The sequence below is a fragment of the Megalopta genalis genome, chromosome 3, assembly GCF_051020955.1.
Source record: "Megalopta genalis isolate 19385.01 chromosome 3, iyMegGena1_principal, whole genome shotgun sequence".
NCBI lineage: Eukaryota > Metazoa > Arthropoda > Insecta > Hymenoptera > Halictidae > Megalopta > Megalopta genalis.
In genome coordinates this window covers 11,392,150-11,408,433 of record NC_135015.1, presented here as the reverse complement: position 1 = coordinate 11,408,433, position 16,284 = coordinate 11,392,150, and the positions used below count along the sequence as shown (strand labels likewise).

Sequence of the window (16,284 nt, the reverse complement as noted above, 5' to 3'; positions counted from 1 at the left end):
TCGTAAACCTCTTTATGACGCACCTACTTAGTCGTAAACCTCTTTGCAATGTATTTGGTCGTAAACGCCTTTACGAATAAACGGTCACGTCTTAATTAATTAGACTAGACGATCCTTCTTCGCCTGTCTATTACGGTCGCAGTAGTAGAATATCGAATGATTTCCGGTAGTCAAGTGTTGAAATAATTAATATGAAAGATTCAATTTAGAATCTAATCGCTATTACAATTCCAGTCACGTGAATCTGAAACGAGTTGACGATTATCGTGCAAGCATGTTTTTCGTCAGTGGCCATGTGAACGATAAATGTGCTAGGCAAGAAAATATGATAAAGAATGTGTTTACAAATATGTACACGTATGTACGGTGTGCATTGAAATATCAAAAAAAAATTAGTTGCCTATTCATACAGTGACACAAAACTCGCCGCACGATCGTTAAGGAAACTACTTATTGCACTGAAATGACGTCTTAATAAGATGATAACATGTTTTTATATTTCTTGTACTTGACTCTTATGCAAATAGCAGAAGAATGAGGATGGAACTTTCGATTATTCTTTTGCTCCAAACGCATACATAAATAAATTAAATAAATGAATGACACAAATAAAATTTCACGTTGATCCTTGTCATCGACGAAAGCGTTTACTGAAAAATATATAGATTCTCGATATCCACAACGTTTAACAGGGAGGAGACTGTGCACCCTTGTAAGTAGTATAGTCATTTCTGTCGTACACGTTCCCGTGTAATTTCTGATTCTGTTCGAATATGGTACTGGACATCACATTTCCTCGGTCGAAGCGTTTCATTATTCAATTCACGATTAGTTTGCGTACGATGGCTGGTAACCGTTACGTTCGTTTCCTCAACGTCCCTGAAAACTTTTTCAGTCGGAACCACAACGTAACGCAATTAGCTAGTTTCGCTTCTACGTATTTACACAAATCTTCTTTCTCACTGACTGATTGTAGTTCATATTATCGTACATTCGTATATTTTTCAAAACTTTGCAAAGAGATTAAATCGCATGAACACAAAGTTATCTTTCGCTTAAAATTGCATTGATTAAAAAAGACGACAGTGCTATACAATAATAAAATGAACGTTTAAAATACTGTTACTGTACACGACCTATTAAATAACTTTGCGAACTGTTTATTCTGCTGACACAGCTATTTATGTCGCTCGATCAACCCTCGTCCACCCATTGTGTCAGCCCGACACATTTCCACTGCTTTTAAAAAAGCACTCCGCCATATTTCCTAATCCTAAACAACGTAAAATCATTTCATTGCAATCTAGTCCGATCTCGCAATCGTTCATTCGATCTAGCAATTCATCATTTCCCCATCCCATCGACTTCATTACCATTGCGTCAATTTGTAGGGGCTAAATTGAGACGGACAGACGATAGACGTATTCAGGTTAATAACGACAACTATCGCGTCCAATGCATCTAATCGGCTTCCCTCTGTGAATCGTATTAAAAAAAAAAGTGAACTTCGAAATTTTCTGCGACTCGTCAGGAAGCCCGGCACGCTTGCGCCGCATCGATCCGTAATTGGCGGTTTCGCCCTTCCGCATAGAACAGCAGTGTGGCGAGCACAGGTTCAATGAATCTATCGCGTACGGAATATGGAAGAGCGTTTCCTTGACCACGACAATCGAAAAATCGAAAAACGCGTCCCGTGTAAACAGGAGAACGATGCGTTGTTCAGGTCGAAGGCTGCTAGCGTGGCTTGGAGTAGCGGTTCCTCTGGTTCTGGTTGGACGTTTGCTAGTGAATCGAGGTTATCGTTCACCGATCCCGGAGATCGATAACGACGACGACGATGAAAACAATAACAATCACAACATCGACATCGTGGCGTTGTCGAAGCAAAGTACGACGACGAGCCGTCGCAAGGAAACGGTGACCAGGCCACCGGCGTTCGTAGCAGGCATGTACATGGCGGGTCAACAACCCAGGAACAATTCTTGCAGATGGTACCACGGTCTGCCAGACGTTATTACGTATCCGTCGTCGAAAGTCACCTGGAGCCCGGAAATCGGTGAGAAGAGCCCCTACAGAGTCCTACCGTTTGTATTAGTCGGAACCGAGGAGAGGAACAAGTTGCCCCAGGTGACCCTCTGCACGCACGCCACTGCAGATCATGTCTATGGGATCGTGGAGTTGGTCAGGAGATGGGAGGGACCATTGAGTCTGGCCATTTTTACACCTGGCCTCGACGCTGGTACCGCCGTTGCTCTCCTCGATCGGGCCTGTCGATGCGAACCCGAAATGTACAAGGTTTCCCCATGCACTCGCTGTCAGAACGGGTCGCTAGAACGCATGATTATAATACCAACGCTAACGTAACAGATCCTCCTGATCACAACTGTCGCGCGGGCATCGTCCAAAAAGTAACACTGTCTCCAAGTTGCGCCAACGACAAGCTCCTTTTATTCGGAACTCTTGTACACGAGTTCTAAATCAAAACTGTATAGTTGAATAATATATTTTAACCTGTTTGTCAATCAACCCTCAGCTGGCAATCCGGATTTTCACCGTTGTGTATAGCTCTGGTATAGTAGAACCTTGGTTATCTGAGCTAAACATGAGGACATGTGTAATCGTTCGGATAATAGAACAGTTATTAAGGTACGGTGATAGATCAAATTCTTGGATTGTGTTATTTACTTTTGAAACGTGTTGCGATTTCAGATATCAGAGATTCGGATAATCGGGGTCTACTGTGTTTTCATTTGCTGGCCCGAGTTCTCATTGTTTTCGACTGAAAAAATTCTGCGATTAGATGAGATTTATATCGATATATGAGAGCAGCTGGGCGATGATTCACAGAGACAGATTTCATTGTTTTTGGTGTTACTTTCTGAACGATCCTCGTAATTCCGTTGCACCATAAGACACGGCTAATTTGTCCGATAACCAGCGCGTACAATAGTGTCTTAATACGAGGTCCGTGTACAATCTACGAATGTATATAAAACTCGCACATTTTTTGTATGCAAATCTTACAAGTACGTTTTGTCCGACCACGGGACTATTTTTTTCAATTTTGTTACGATTACAGGCGCACAAACAGCTTCATTTAAGGACGTAGCAACGCTGCATTCGAATCCGGCTTCTTGAACTTAAATCGGGACAATAGTGCGTTTCACGATGTTTGTCAAATGTTTATTGCATAGACCGGGTTTGGGCATTGTTCGATATAATTTGGGGAATAAAGATCGACGCAACCCTGGCAAAGGATATTCGATCGAATCTATAATTATAATTAGATTGCGGATTTTCATGCGACCACAGGAATATGTATACAGGGAAAAATTTATTTTGCTGACTAGAATATTTTTGCAGTAAAATCGGAGTTAAAACTGTTTATTTTTGCTGGAACTCACAACTTTTTGCTTTCTTCAATCTGCACTTGCTTTATATGCATATAGATTCGCTGTCTAATCATAATTATTCAGATACGTATAGTTCGAAGTAATTCTGAAATAATAATCGTCGAAATAAGTCTTTCAACAATTATACTTACAATCTTGATCTAATATTTTCTGCCAGGAATAGTATATTTTATTGTGATACCAAATTATACGCTTTCTAAGTTTACATTTTAAATGATTGATGATTGGTGAAATTTTTTGCTTTATCTTTTTATTTATATATATATATTTTTATAAAATAACAGTTAATCTTATCGCAAACTTTGATGTCAGACTGTTCGATACTTTATCCAAATGACAAGCAATTATTTGAATTCCGTGCGAAATAAACTCACTTGCTCTATACTATTTCTAAAATCATGTTCTGACGATTCATTAGCTTTAATTTCATCTCCACCAAAATGTGTCCAAGCCTGGGGTAGACCTAGGTGTATTGACATAGATAGACACTAGCAATTAACGATTACGGGAATCGATGATCTAAGTAAGACGGCGATATGCAAGTGAAACATTCGGTTAATCGCCATGCTAATCCGTGTCCTTTTATAGGTATCCGTGCATCTGGTGTTCCCGACGAGTCGTCCACCCACGCTGGGCCAAAGTACTCTTGCCCAGGGTGATTGCGCGGCGTCCGACCTCCAAAGAGGCGCAGCCGAAACCGAGAGGAAACGGATAGGCATGAGTTATCCCATTAACGTGGTTAGAAATGTCGCGAGAATGCAGGCGAATACCAGCCGGGTGCTGGTGACGGACATTGAACTTTTGCCGAGCGAGAAACTGGCATCCAGTTTCATGGAAATGGTGCGCGGAAAGTCGCCGAAAAAAGGAATTGTCTTCGTTCTGCCAGTTTTTGAGATCGAATCACGTAGACAGCCGCCTTCGACGAAAAAGCAGCTGCTGTTAGCTACCAAGGCTGGCACAGCCGTATATTTTCATAGGTTTGTGCGACGTATTGCGACATTTGATTTCTTCGTATGAATGTATGTACTGTGCTGGATCGATTTCAGTTCTCTGCGCAACGGAGAGTCATGAGTTCGATCATGAGTCGAACGCACTATGTGCAACGATGGTGCAACAATGCAATTTTATATGCACACAGCATTCACAGAATTTCAATTGCTTTGCTTTGTTTTATATTCTATTGGATGTAGTAGAATGTTCTGTGAAAAGCTTATGCGATGTTCATGTTTTGTAGATTTCTCTGCTCACATTGCCAAAGATTTCCTGGTCTTACTAGATGGATGCTTAGACCAGATCCAGGCAAAGTCAGACCACTTATTATTACCAAAAGGGAGTATCCTCATCATAGGTGGGAGCCAGTTTTTATCGGAACTCGCGACGATCCTTTTTATACCGAAGATATGTCTTGGGAAGGCAGACAAGATAAAATGACGCAGGTGAACTGTCGATTTTTTGATAAACTAAATCTTCGAGGAGATAACCGGTTGATAGAATAAACACAACATTAATGCTTTAGATTGCGTTAGTGAATTATGTTAGCAATATTCAATACCGAAATAGAAAATTATTGGAATCAGAAATATATCGAACTACAAGAAACTTTTAAGTAACACAGAATTTGTGGATGTTTTAAGAAACAGGATGGCTTGTTTAAATATTTCCTACGCAACTGAAACTAATATTTCTAATTTGTTTTATTCAGATGTTCGAGATGTGTCTTCTCAATTATCGCCTGGTCATACTAGACGGTGCCTTTTTAGTTCATACACCAGGTATCAAACGGAAAACTGTAAAAGTTGACGTAGCGAAGCAAGAATTCTTGAAACCGCACGAAAGGAGAAACGCTCGAGTCTATCAGCGTGTAATTAAACAATTATTGAAACAGTATCCCCCTAATCACAAGTGCTTGCACTGATATACAGATTTAATCGGAGATAAACATTGGTGGGTCAATCGAAGTTACTTTGATACTGGATACAGAATAGTTTTTTAATGCCTAATATACAAAAGTTATCACACAGTTTTATTAATATCATTATTTTTACAAAATACATATGGAACATAATATATTTTAATTCGGTAATAAAAACGGATTCCTATTAGATAGGAAATAAATTGAAAGGATACGCTTACACAAACATATGTAATTTAAATGTAAAGTATGATAAGTAAATAATAAATGATTACTACGAACACACCAATGAAATTCGCCTGGATATTGTTTACATTTATGTATCTGAAGAAATTGATGTGTACAAAAATTTAATTACATTTATTATGACATTATATTTGTTTAATACAAATAATAAATTATTAACAAATGATTACCTAATATTTAATTAATAAGAAAACGATTCAATTTCATACAATATCTGTATGTAATTAAGATAAGATAAAGGTTTCTTTCAAACTCGATAAAGAAATGAGAAGGTAATAATAAAATGCAAACGTAATTATAAATGTAATTTTCTATATGTACATTCACGTCTATTTTAATATATTAACTTCGTGAATTCTTATTTTAAAAGTAAAACGTGACGTTTCTAAATCAAAGTAAGCTGCAATTATCGTTAATTGGACTACAATCCTACTAATTTATCGTTTCCAAATTTACTACCAGTTTCTTAACAAAATATTGAACTACTATAATCAAGGTCAAACCAATAAAGTAGAAACATTTATACGCAGTGTATATTTTTTAACTCAAAGTAGTTATAAATAAAACACAAATGGGACGAGTTTTAAGATCAAGGTTGTTCATTGTATTGTTGGTCATTATTTTATGCTTACAAAATGAAAGTTTTAATGTCGTTAAAACGATGTTTTCAAGAATGTAATACAATTTCAATTTAATTAGATATAATCAATACATTACATTGCAAAACATTTATCATCCGAGTGGTTGCAACGTGCCTAATGTACGTATACATGCTGATTGTATAACTAAAGTATACGTTATTGTGCAGCAGCAACGTGTATGTATATAGTAAAATACTCACTAGCGTACAATTGAATGCATGATCAATGGTTAGATTTGTAAGAGATTCGAAGAGAAAATAATTAACGCAGTGCGTTCTATTGTCACTCCAAGTCAGGATTGACTGTAATTACTAATTATCAGGGGAAAAAAGTTGAGCGACGTTACATCCAAAGCACGGGCGCAGTCTTCGACCGGTGGCGTGTAAGTACTACATAGCACATACTAGCAGGAAGGTAGTTAGAAGTTTGCGTTATAAAGACGTTTTGAGTGGGTACATATTCGTCCGATCATTCCTGTTTAATAATCTCCTTGCCGAACAATCGATAAACATACAATTAAATGTAAACGAATAATTGCAGAAGTTCGAACAATGAACATATTAAACAATGTGTCGTCGGCTTTTTGGTCGACCGATATTTGGTTACCGCCTAATATAACATGGGAAGATATCAAACCGACTCCAGAAAACAAATATGCAAATTATCAACATTTAATTTATCCTTTGCCTATGGCACTAATTCTTCTGGTCATCAGGTTCGCCTTCGAAAGGTAATGATCGTTCTACTAACTATACGTTTTTTCTTATTTCATCCTTATTGCATGGAATTTTGGAGATTCCTTTCGATTAAGGTTATACCACATTTATTTAATTAATAGTGTTCAGCTTTGCGTGAAATGTTCTTTTCATCGAAATCCTTTGTTGAATTAAATTGCGAATATGTTGGGACAATTAGATTACAAATACAAGTATGGTATGTAGTAATGGTATATATAAGTCAGTGCACATACATATCCATGCTGTTAAAAAACTGTATGCAAAAAAATAAGTAAATACTTATATATATCAAATATAAGAAAAAACAAATAATAGATTTCTCTCACACATAATTTTTGACTAGTACTAGGCTGTAAATATTGAAAAATCTTAATATTATTTATATTTATCTGGTGGTTCAAATGTTTGTTTTTTTCTAACGAAGAAACCTTCAGATTTTTTGATATATTTAACAGAACCTGGGATCACAAAGAGATCCCGTATGTGACATCAGTGATTAGAACTCTTTAGTAGAACATTTCCTGTATAAAAAGCAAACGTTTCATATAATTTGGATGTTCGCAACACTCTTGGATGTCTCAAATGTGCATAAGTAAAGAGTACTTGCCTTTATGCACACCGCCCAATGTGTTCGATGTTATATTATTGATTCAATTGTATTAAATTATGGCTATTACTTTAGGTATTGTTTCGGACCATTTGGGAAATCCCTTGGTATAAAAAATACAAGGCCAAAGAAAGCAACGTCTAATGATATTTTAGAGAAAGCTTATATTTGTAGAAAAGTTAAAACTACTACACAAGTAAGTATAGTATGCTTCAATGTAGTTCATATATAGATTACACTAATCAAATTTTATTTGTGGTTTCACATGTTAAATGAAAGTGAATATCAGTTTAGTATGTAGTTATTGAAAAGTAATGTTCAATAGTATGCAAGAAAAACTTGTGTTTTAAATTCTATGTTTAATATTAGGTTGTTGAAACAGATTTGTGTAATCTAAGTCAGGATAGCTGAGAAATTAAATATTATGGATTTCTTTTTGTAATTGGATGTATTTTAAGATTCTGGCACTGGCTAAGCAACTAGATTGGTCTGAACGACAAGTAGAAAGATGGTTACGATTGAGACGAGCTCAGGACAAACCATCAACGCTTACAAAGTTCTGTGAAAATAGGTCAGTATTACATTGTTTGAGTTTATTACAACTAAAAATTTTATATAAATTATCTAGTGCATTTAAAATACATTTTTCTTACAGCTGGAGGTGTTTATATTACACTTACTCTTTCATTTATGGTGTTATAATTTTATGGAATAAACCATGGTTATGGGATATCAAGTACTGTTATTATAATTATCCATATCATCCAGTTACTGATGATATGTGGTGGTACTATATGATATCTATGGCATTTTATTGGTCTTTAAGTTTCTCTCAGTTCTTTGATGTCAAAAGGAAAGATTTCTGGCCAATGTTTATTCATCATATAGCTACAATTATATTAATGTGCTTTTCTTGGGTTGGGAACTTGACCAGAATTGGATCCTTAGTATTATTGGTGCACGATTGTGCAGATATTTTTCTAGAAGTAAGTATTAGATAGGTGAACAAACATATTAGCAACAATTTTTAATTTATATGTTCATTTGTGCACTTATTTATTTCAGGCTGCAAAGATGACTAAATATGCTAATTACCAAAAATTATGTGATTGTATTTTTGGTATTTTCACGATTCTGTGGATTATTACACGTACTGGTTTTTATCCATTTTGGATAATTTATAGGTTTGTACCAATATAGCGAAGAGTCATTTGAATTACTTTTGATCTGATAATTACATTGTTTTTTACAGCACATCAATAGAAGCACCTAAGATTGTTCCAATGTTTCCAGCATATTATATTTTTAATTCTCTTTTAATCTTATTATTATTCCTCCATATGATGTGGACATACCTAATTCTTAAAATCGCATACAACGCTTTCTATGCTGGTCAAGTAAGTCATATTATAATAAATTCACATTAAATTCATTGCAAAATGTTTTAAATTTTATATATGTGTATGTAATTTTACAGATGGAGGGTGACATTCGTAGTAGTAGTAGCGAAGATATTTCAGATGCGTCCGTGGATAGTACTTCATTAAATAATACTACAAATTATGTTGCTAAACAGAATTCAAGACAAAAAGTTCACTAACAAATAACTTTTTGAAAAAAAGTTTATTGTACCAGTAATAAGGCAAAAATCCAAATATTTAGCCAGGCGCTAATTTATTTCAGCAACTATAACGAAGCCTTGCATTTATTATGGAATAATAAGTCGAATCTTTGATGAAGTTAGACACAGATCGAGGACTTTTAAATTGTTCACTTCCTTTATCACTATTGATATTTTCTACAAGAATTTAGCGCTTTTATACAGCATGTGATAAGTCACATACTTATCTTATATATATATTTATATATATATATATATTTATATATATATATATGCAATATATATATATATATATATAAATGTCCATTCATTGCTCTTAGTATTATTAAGCACGATAGAACAAACATCGAGAACTGTAAACTACTACTTCTTATTAATTGTGTGATTTATTTATATCTATCGAATTTTAAAAACTTAGCGAAATGTATCTCTTTTTTTTTTAAAGCGAATTAGAATTATTTAGTTAAACAAATAATGGACCAAAGTTTGAAAATATTCATTATCTGTACTTTCCAGCCTTCTCAAGGTCTAGTAATTGATTATGCTTAAAGACAATTATTTATTCTCTTGTACTTTACAAATGTCAAACGGTGTCTTAAGATTTGTAAATAAGAAGCTAATAATTATATCACTTATGCGTTAATCTTCTTTACTGATCCGCCCCACAATATAAAATCTTATAGTATTCGTTCGTATTAATAGTTCAAGTAAACGTAATTTTTCCTCTATAATAGGATATATGTATACATTCAAAATTAGGGTATAAAAAGTAAATATTTGATATTATGTGAATCTTCTCTTTATAATAGGATCTATATATTACTTATTTAGGATATGAAAAACGAATATTCGATATTATGTGAGTAAAAATCTGTAAAAGATATACAATAATTTAATTAACATATAAATGAGGTAAAATAATATGAGTACCTTTCTGATTATTTACTTGTCACCTACATGAACATTTTATTGCTTTCTAAGTTACTTCTACATTACTTATTTTTATAATCATTCATATCCTAACAAACAGGAAATAATACAAAGTATGGTAGCAAATTTCAAGGTTTGAAACTAGCGCCACTTATGTAATCAGACTAATCGCCATATTAGAGAGACAATTTTCAGACATAACGATTCCACTCTTAAAAAATTGTTTCATTATGTTTCGTTGAATTTTCTTATTTTTTGGTAGCCACTCTTGCTCTCTTGTAAGTTTGACTGCTGCACGGAAAGGAGGTCACCTTGGAGTGTCATTCAAATTTTAGCGGGGTTTGGTGTTCCATCGTGTTTCGACGTTTTTAACAGTTTTTACCATTTCTAAGTGAATATCTTGTTGAAGAAGTAAAGATGGGTGGAAAGTGGTCTAGCATGGATCCTTCTCAAGTCGAAGTACCGGAATTGCAGGCAATGTTAGAAAGAGATCCATACTTAAAGCCCTATGAACACGAGTTCCGTAAAAGGTATTTTATTCTTTATATAAAAACAGTTTTAGGGTATGTTTAATGATATTACAATTCTTAACTTGCACTTCTTTGCCTTATAATTACCCCAAACTGTTTCACGTTTTCTTGCTTTTTGCGATTGTTTGTTGTTTATTAACACAATAAACCAAAACTAATTGTCATGAGTTGTGAAAGCATGGTAATCAAATATTAGTTTTATTTTATATTTCAATTGAATGTTTTATTTATTAGATATGCATTGTTCAAAGATTATATTGAAAAAGTAGAGGCTGGTGATGGCACTTTAGATAAATTTACGAAAGGATATGAAAAATTTGGAATCCATGTAAACAAAGATAACAGTGTAAATGTACGAGAATGGGTACCTGGAGCACAGGAATTATTTCTAACAGGAGATTTTAGTAAGCGATCTAAAATTACGTATTACATATAGATGAAAAGTTCAATCTTTACTTTAGCATGGAATAAGATTTTTATGCTGCTACTATTGAATTACGTTAAATAATATATTAATTAAGTAATGTTTCATATTAAAGTATAGTATAAGTAACACTTCAGTATTCTTGATCTATGTAATCTGACCATATATTATTACAAATTCTAAATTTGTTAATGAAATAATATGTGTATAATAGCTGTTCATTATAAGAAAATTCCATAATATATTTATTTTAATGATATACATTTTAACTTCTAGATGGTTGGAATAGGACAAGTAATTCATTTAAGAAATTAGATTATGGGAAATGGGAATTGTATTTACCTCCCCAGGCCGATGGAAGTTGTCCTTTAAAGCATCTTTCAGAAGTAAAACTAATTGTAAAGGATCATAATAATGAATTATTGGAACGGATAAGTCCATGGGCTACATATGTTACCCAGAATAAAGCTGAGAGTTTAATGTATAAACAACGTATATGGTGTCCATCACCAGAAAATGTATGCATGATGCATTTGTATTTATTTATACAGTAGTTGATCTACATTAATTATTGATTAATTAAAACAATTCCCTTTTCATACAGGTTTATAAATTTAAACACCCCAAGCCAAAGAAGCATAAGAGTCTTAGAATTTACGAATGTCATGTTGGTATTGGAACTCAGGAACAAAAAATTGGTTCCTACTTAGAATTTGCTAAAAATGTCATTCCTCGTATTGTAAAACAGGGATATAATACAATACAGTTAATGGCTATTATGGAACATGCCTACTATGCCAGTTTTGGTTATCAGGTTTGGCACAAAGTTTTAATATTTATGTTGATTACCAAAATTTATGAAGTACTTTATATGAAATTAATGCATATTTAATCAAACTTATCTAGGTGACCAATTTTTATGCTGCTTCATCTCGTTACGGTACACCAGAAGAATTAAAAGAATTAATAGATGTAGCACATGAACATGGTTTATATGTTTTATTGGATGTAGTGCATTCTCATGCATCCAAAAATACATTAGATGGATTAAATATGTTTGATGGCACTGATAGTTGTTTCTTCCATGCTGGTCATCGTGGACAGCATCCACTTTGGGATAGTAGACTTTTTAATTATGGAGAATATGAAGTACTCAGATTTTTACTCTCGAATTTACGTTGGTATATTGAAGAGTATGGTTTTGATGGATTTAGGTAAGAATTCTTAAAGTTTGTTTTATTACATAATCTACAATTTATATTATATAAAATATATTATATTCATGCAGATTTGATGGTGTGACATCTATGTTATATCATTCAAGAGGATTTGGACAGGGGTTTAGTGGTCATTATGATGAATATTTTGGTCTTAATGTTGATGTTGAAGGGTTAGTCTATTTAATGCTTGCAAATGACTTGTTACATAATTTTTATCCGGAAATCACTACAATAGCAGAAGATGTTAGTGGAATGCCTGGAGTTTGCAGGTATTAATACATTAATATATAGTCATACACAGTTATTAAAATTTCTATAAATACGTGTAGAGACGTCTATGCATATAAAGATTACGTTTGTTTAAAATATTTTTACGTTAACAGTGTAATAATTATTTTTCGTTAATATTAAAGGCCAGTCAATGAAGGTGGCTTAGGATTTGATTATCGATTAGCTATGGCTATTCCAGATAAGTGGATTAAACTTTTAAAAGAAGTGAAAGATGAAGATTGGAAAATTAATGATATTTGTTGGACATTAAGTAACCGAAGATGGATGGAGAAAACTGTTGCTTACTCAGAATCTCACGATCAAGCTCTTGTAGGTGACAAGACAATTGCATTTTGGCTCATGGATAAAGAAATGTACACACATATGAGCACAATAAGTCCACCTAGCACAATTATTAGTCGCGGAATTGCTCTTCACAATCTTATTACATTAATTACACATGCAGTGGGAGGAGAAGCTTATTTAAACTTTATGGGTTTGTTTAAAAAAGCAAGTTATTCAGTTTCGATTATTTATCATTTTAATGACTAATTCTGAGAACTATGAACTATTAGGTAATGAGTTTGGACATCCTGAATGGTTGGATTTCCCTCGAGCCGGTAACGGAGATAGTTATCATTATGCTAGACGGCAATGGAATCTAGTAGATGATGAAATTTTAAAATATAAATTTATGAATAATTGGGATCGTGCTATCAATACCCTTGAAGAACAATATGGATGGTTGCATGCTAATCCTGTAAAGTCTAAATATATATTTTTACCGACAAGTATATTTATATTTTTATATATCTCTAACGATATTTTTAATAAAAAATATTAATTTTTGCAGGCATATATAAGCTGGAAGCACGAAGATGATAAAGTTATCGTTTTCGATCGTGCTGATCTTACATTTGTTTTCAATTTTCATCCACAAAAATCATTTCCTGATTACACTATTGGAGTAAAGAATCCAGGAACTTATAAAATTCTGTTATGTAGCGATAGTAAAGAATTTGGTGGAGACGATCGTGTCGATACTAGTGTCAAACATTTTACTATGCCAGAAGGATATTCTGCATATTCGAATAGAATGATGGTTTACATTCCTTGTCGCACCGCAATTGTCTATGGTCGAGGTATCTTTGTTATAAATATTAATGTTACCGATAAATGGTTTGAGATAATTATTATTAATGTTGATCTTTTACTTCTAGAAACGTGATCACATATGGGTATAGCCGAAATAAGAACTAATATTAAGTCCTACGTGCAAAGAAAATGAAATTATTTTTTGTACCAAAGTTTAAAACCAAAATCTTTTTTAAAAAATTATACTCGTAGAAAAAGTACAAATTTTCTCGAAACTCAACATAACTCTTTACCACACTATACTTTGACACAAAACTTCACACATATTTATTCAAAATCGTACTATACTCAATACAAATATACTCACTAATCTTCTTATGTTAGAAACTATATTCATTTAAGAATGTTACATATACTTTATTGACAAATTTATATTTTTAGATACTATACTTTTAGCAACTACAAAATGTTTTTAATAAAATGGGTATGTTTTAAAGTGATGTAATATTTATTACTAGTATAACATCTGAAGTTGTTCTTAGTTAATTTAATTTATATTTCTAATATAAATTATTTAGGAAACAATTTTCATGGTTTACAAAATAAAAGAATATATAATAAAATCATATATTTCACGAAATAAATTTATAATAAACAAAATGTTATTAAATCGTATTATATGAAATAAGTTTCATGATATTAACATAATATTCTTCCTCTACAAAGTTGCTAGTCATTTAATTTCAAGAAAAATTACAGTTTTTTGTATTTGTACATGAAAAATTTTTTCCAAACCAAGGAAAAAATTTTTTTTTAGAAACCAAGTTTCTACAGTCTATATTTACATTAAATTAGATATTTTGTTCATATTTTACATTGCTAAATTCTAGTTCATTTATATCATAATCTTTCATTCTATCCTCTAAGATCCACCATTTACCTAAGATTCCTATATCGACTATTCTTTGATGAAACGTTATATACCGAGGTTGTAAATAAGAACACACTGTTTTATATAAAGAACATGCTTCATCATAGTTGTCTACCCACATTATTGAAAAAATACCTAAATTTAATCGTCGTATGATTCCTTCATTATAACATTGTCCTAGCCACTTGACATGATTTTCAGATACTGGATTTCGTATGGGTTCTCCAACTTGCATTAATTTCATAGTATTTTGTAATAATTGTTCTTGAAAGGAAGATTCATCTGGATTGTATTTATTTAAACACACACAGAGTGCTGTAACTAATGGAACACGCAATTAATTAACAATAACAGAATTTCTAATTTTTTATACTTGACTATGTATAATAAAAGAACTAATTATAGTTCATCAATTATAAATGATACATACGAGTTGTATATGTTGTAGCCTTTATTGGTTTTACTTTGCATTCTTTAACAACGTTTTCTGCTACATCCTTGTAGTCAATGTAAACATCTTTCCAATATCTTCCTAAAAGATATATTTTGATAAAATTAGGCATTTGTTATATCATTTTATTTCGTTTTTATAAGTTATCTACGATTCACTTACCCCATCGCTCAAGAAATGTTCCTTTTAGTCTTTCCGGTGTTTCAAAGTTTTGTACTTTCTGAGAAATGTCATTAACTGAATTTTTCAATTTTGAAATGAATTTGTAGTTTTGTAACTGAACAAGCTGCTTGTAACTCATGTTGGTCAATTATGACATTAAAAATCTCGGAAACATAAATTCAGTCACACTATGTATTTTGTTCTATTCGAAACACGTTCGCAAGAAAGTACATAGGTTAAATGTGTTGTTAAGAACCATATAGGTTAACTTTAGTCACTGAACTCGTGATATTCTCATATTTTCCATAATTTAAACATAAAAATTGGTCATTTTAAATAAAACTTCGTAAAGCTGATCAATAAATAAACTAATAATAAATAAACTAATAAATCTTATCAAAGGAAACAAATTTATTTGTATGTATATTATTTCATGTTTGAGGAAGTTAAATAATATTATGCAAATTGTTTTCTTAAAATAGTAAATACTATGTTAAGAATATTATTTTATCTTGATGACGTGAGGAATTCACGTGTCTGAATTTTTTATAACATGAACTTTATATCATAACTTTGAATATACACAATATTCGCGCCACTGCAACAGTGTAAAAGTAACTAGTCAAACATAAACGAAAACGAGTGTAGAGTCGTCTCTCAATTCAAGAGCTTTTTCTTTCCCCAATTCAGAACGCATTCAGGGTGTCCCAAAATCATCGTATTTCCGAGAAATGAGGGGTTCCTGAGGTCATTTGAAGCAACTTTTTCCTTAGCGGAAACACGATCCGCAGCCTTGTTTACGAGTTATTAATGAAAAACAGTAACCAATAAGAAGCGAGGGCGCGAAGTTCGAGAGCCCGCAGCACGAGGCTTTGACAGAAGATCAGGACGAACTCGAACCGCGTTCGAAGTATTGAACAAGTCACGGAGCGTGAACTTTCCGGATTTTTTTTACTACGTAATAGTGATATTTTTAAGAAAAACGCAGTTAACCTTTACTTTGGAACGTCTGAAGAATATTTACTAATTTTTCGGAGCCGAAATAGTAAGTAGTTTAACCGTGACAGCCGTTTTAATTATTAATTGAGCCGATT

The 16,284-nt window shown here is 32.9% G+C and overlaps 4 protein-coding genes across 6 annotated transcripts; 3 read left to right on the top strand and 1 right to left on the bottom strand.

Moving 5' to 3' along the window:
* The first annotated feature begins 788 nt into the window (after nucleotides 1–788).
* On the top strand, nucleotides 789–5,737 carry LOC117229647 (beta-1,4-glucuronyltransferase 1). Its single transcript, XM_033486253.2, has 4 exons — nucleotides 789–2,295; nucleotides 4,002–4,390; nucleotides 4,648–4,849; nucleotides 5,116–5,737. Exons 1-4 carry the CDS (start codon nucleotides 1,711–1,713, stop codon nucleotides 5,326–5,328), a joined length of 1,389 nt encoding a protein of 462 aa, XP_033342144.1. The 5' UTR covers nucleotides 789–1,710; the 3' UTR covers nucleotides 5,329–5,737.
* Nucleotides 5,738–6,290: 553 nt separating this feature from the next.
* Nucleotides 6,291–9,808, top strand: schlank (ceramide synthase schlank). 3 transcript variants are annotated; one of them, XM_033485944.2, is made up of 8 exons: nucleotides 6,291–6,594; nucleotides 6,753–6,942; nucleotides 7,632–7,752; nucleotides 8,015–8,127; nucleotides 8,212–8,542; nucleotides 8,622–8,740; nucleotides 8,809–8,953; nucleotides 9,034–9,808. In XM_033485944.2, the coding sequence occupies exons 2-8, from the start codon at nucleotides 6,764–6,766 to the stop codon at nucleotides 9,154–9,156; spliced, it is 1,131 nt and encodes a 376-aa protein (XP_033341835.1). In that variant the 5' UTR covers nucleotides 6,291–6,594; nucleotides 6,753–6,763; the 3' UTR covers nucleotides 9,157–9,808. The 3 variants fall into 3 exon arrangements, with proteins under 3 accessions (XP_033341835.1, XP_033341836.1, XP_033341837.1); XM_033485945.2 differs by having other exon boundaries at nucleotides 6,291–6,664; XM_033485946.2 differs by having other exon boundaries at nucleotides 6,587–6,660.
* A 529-nt stretch (nucleotides 9,809–10,337) lies between these two features.
* AGBE (1,4-alpha-glucan-branching enzyme) lies at nucleotides 10,338–14,142 on the top strand. Its single transcript, XM_033486096.2, has 10 exons — nucleotides 10,338–10,637; nucleotides 10,872–11,041; nucleotides 11,338–11,579; nucleotides 11,666–11,875; nucleotides 11,968–12,275; nucleotides 12,350–12,550; nucleotides 12,695–13,047; nucleotides 13,127–13,311; nucleotides 13,405–13,693; nucleotides 13,772–14,142. Exons 1-10 carry the CDS (start codon nucleotides 10,525–10,527, stop codon nucleotides 13,777–13,779), a joined length of 2,079 nt encoding a protein of 692 aa, XP_033341987.2. The 5' UTR covers nucleotides 10,338–10,524; the 3' UTR covers nucleotides 13,780–14,142.
* A 117-nt stretch (nucleotides 14,143–14,259) lies between these two features.
* On the bottom strand, nucleotides 14,260–15,797 carry LOC117229495 (mitochondrial import inner membrane translocase subunit Tim29). Its single transcript, XM_033486005.2, has 3 exons — nucleotides 15,191–15,797; nucleotides 15,008–15,109; nucleotides 14,260–14,898 (listed from the first exon to the last, which is right to left on the bottom strand). Exons 1-3 carry the CDS (start codon nucleotides 15,327–15,329, stop codon nucleotides 14,498–14,500), a joined length of 642 nt encoding a protein of 213 aa, XP_033341896.2. The 5' UTR covers nucleotides 15,330–15,797; the 3' UTR covers nucleotides 14,260–14,497.
* Between the last annotated feature and the right edge of the window lie 487 nt (nucleotides 15,798–16,284).

What these genes read in the sequence shown, in the direction of transcription:
- LOC117229647 (XM_033486253.2), top strand. Translation starts at nt 1,711, where the DNA reads ATGCGTTGTTCAGGTCGAAGGCTGCTAGCGTGGCTTGGAGTAGCGGTT. An exon ending in GCGAACCCGAAATGTACAAG is followed by an intron (nt 2,296 to 4,001) that starts GTTTCCCCATGC and finishes GTCCTTTTATAG; the next exon opens with GTATCCGTGCATCTGGTGTT. An exon ending in GACAAGATAAAATGACGCAG is followed by an intron (nt 4,850 to 5,115) that starts GTGAACTGTCGA and finishes TGTTTTATTCAG; the next exon opens with ATGTTCGAGATGTGTCTTCT.
- schlank (XM_033485944.2), top strand. Translation starts at nt 6,764, where the DNA reads ATGAACATATTAAACAATGTGTCGTCGGCTTTTTGGTCGACCGATATT. An exon ending in GTGCAGATATTTTTCTAGAA is followed by an intron (nt 8,543 to 8,621) that starts GTAAGTATTAGA and finishes TATTTATTTCAG; the next exon opens with GCTGCAAAGATGACTAAATA. An exon ending in CCATTTTGGATAATTTATAG is followed by an intron (nt 8,741 to 8,808) that starts GTTTGTACCAAT and finishes TGTTTTTTACAG; the next exon opens with CACATCAATAGAAGCACCTA.
- AGBE (XM_033486096.2), top strand. Translation starts at nt 10,525, where the DNA reads ATGGGTGGAAAGTGGTCTAGCATGGATCCTTCTCAAGTCGAAGTACCG. An exon ending in GAACACGAGTTCCGTAAAAG is followed by an intron (nt 10,638 to 10,871) that starts GTATTTTATTCT and finishes TTTATTTATTAG; the next exon opens with ATATGCATTGTTCAAAGATT. An exon ending in ATTTCTAACAGGAGATTTTA is followed by an intron (nt 11,042 to 11,337) that starts GTAAGCGATCTA and finishes TTTAACTTCTAG; the next exon opens with ATGGTTGGAATAGGACAAGT.
- LOC117229495 (XM_033486005.2), bottom strand. Translation starts at nt 15,329, where the DNA reads ATGAGTTACAAGCAGCTTGTTCAGTTACAAAACTACAAATTCATTTCA. An exon ending in AACATTTCTTGAGCGATGGG is followed by an intron (nt 15,110 to 15,190) that starts GTAAGTGAATCG and finishes TATATCTTTTAG; the next exon opens with GAAGATATTGGAAAGATGTT. An exon ending in GGCTACAACATATACAACTC is followed by an intron (nt 14,899 to 15,007) that starts GTATGTATCATT and finishes GTGTTCCATTAG; the next exon opens with TTACAGCACTCTGTGTGTGT.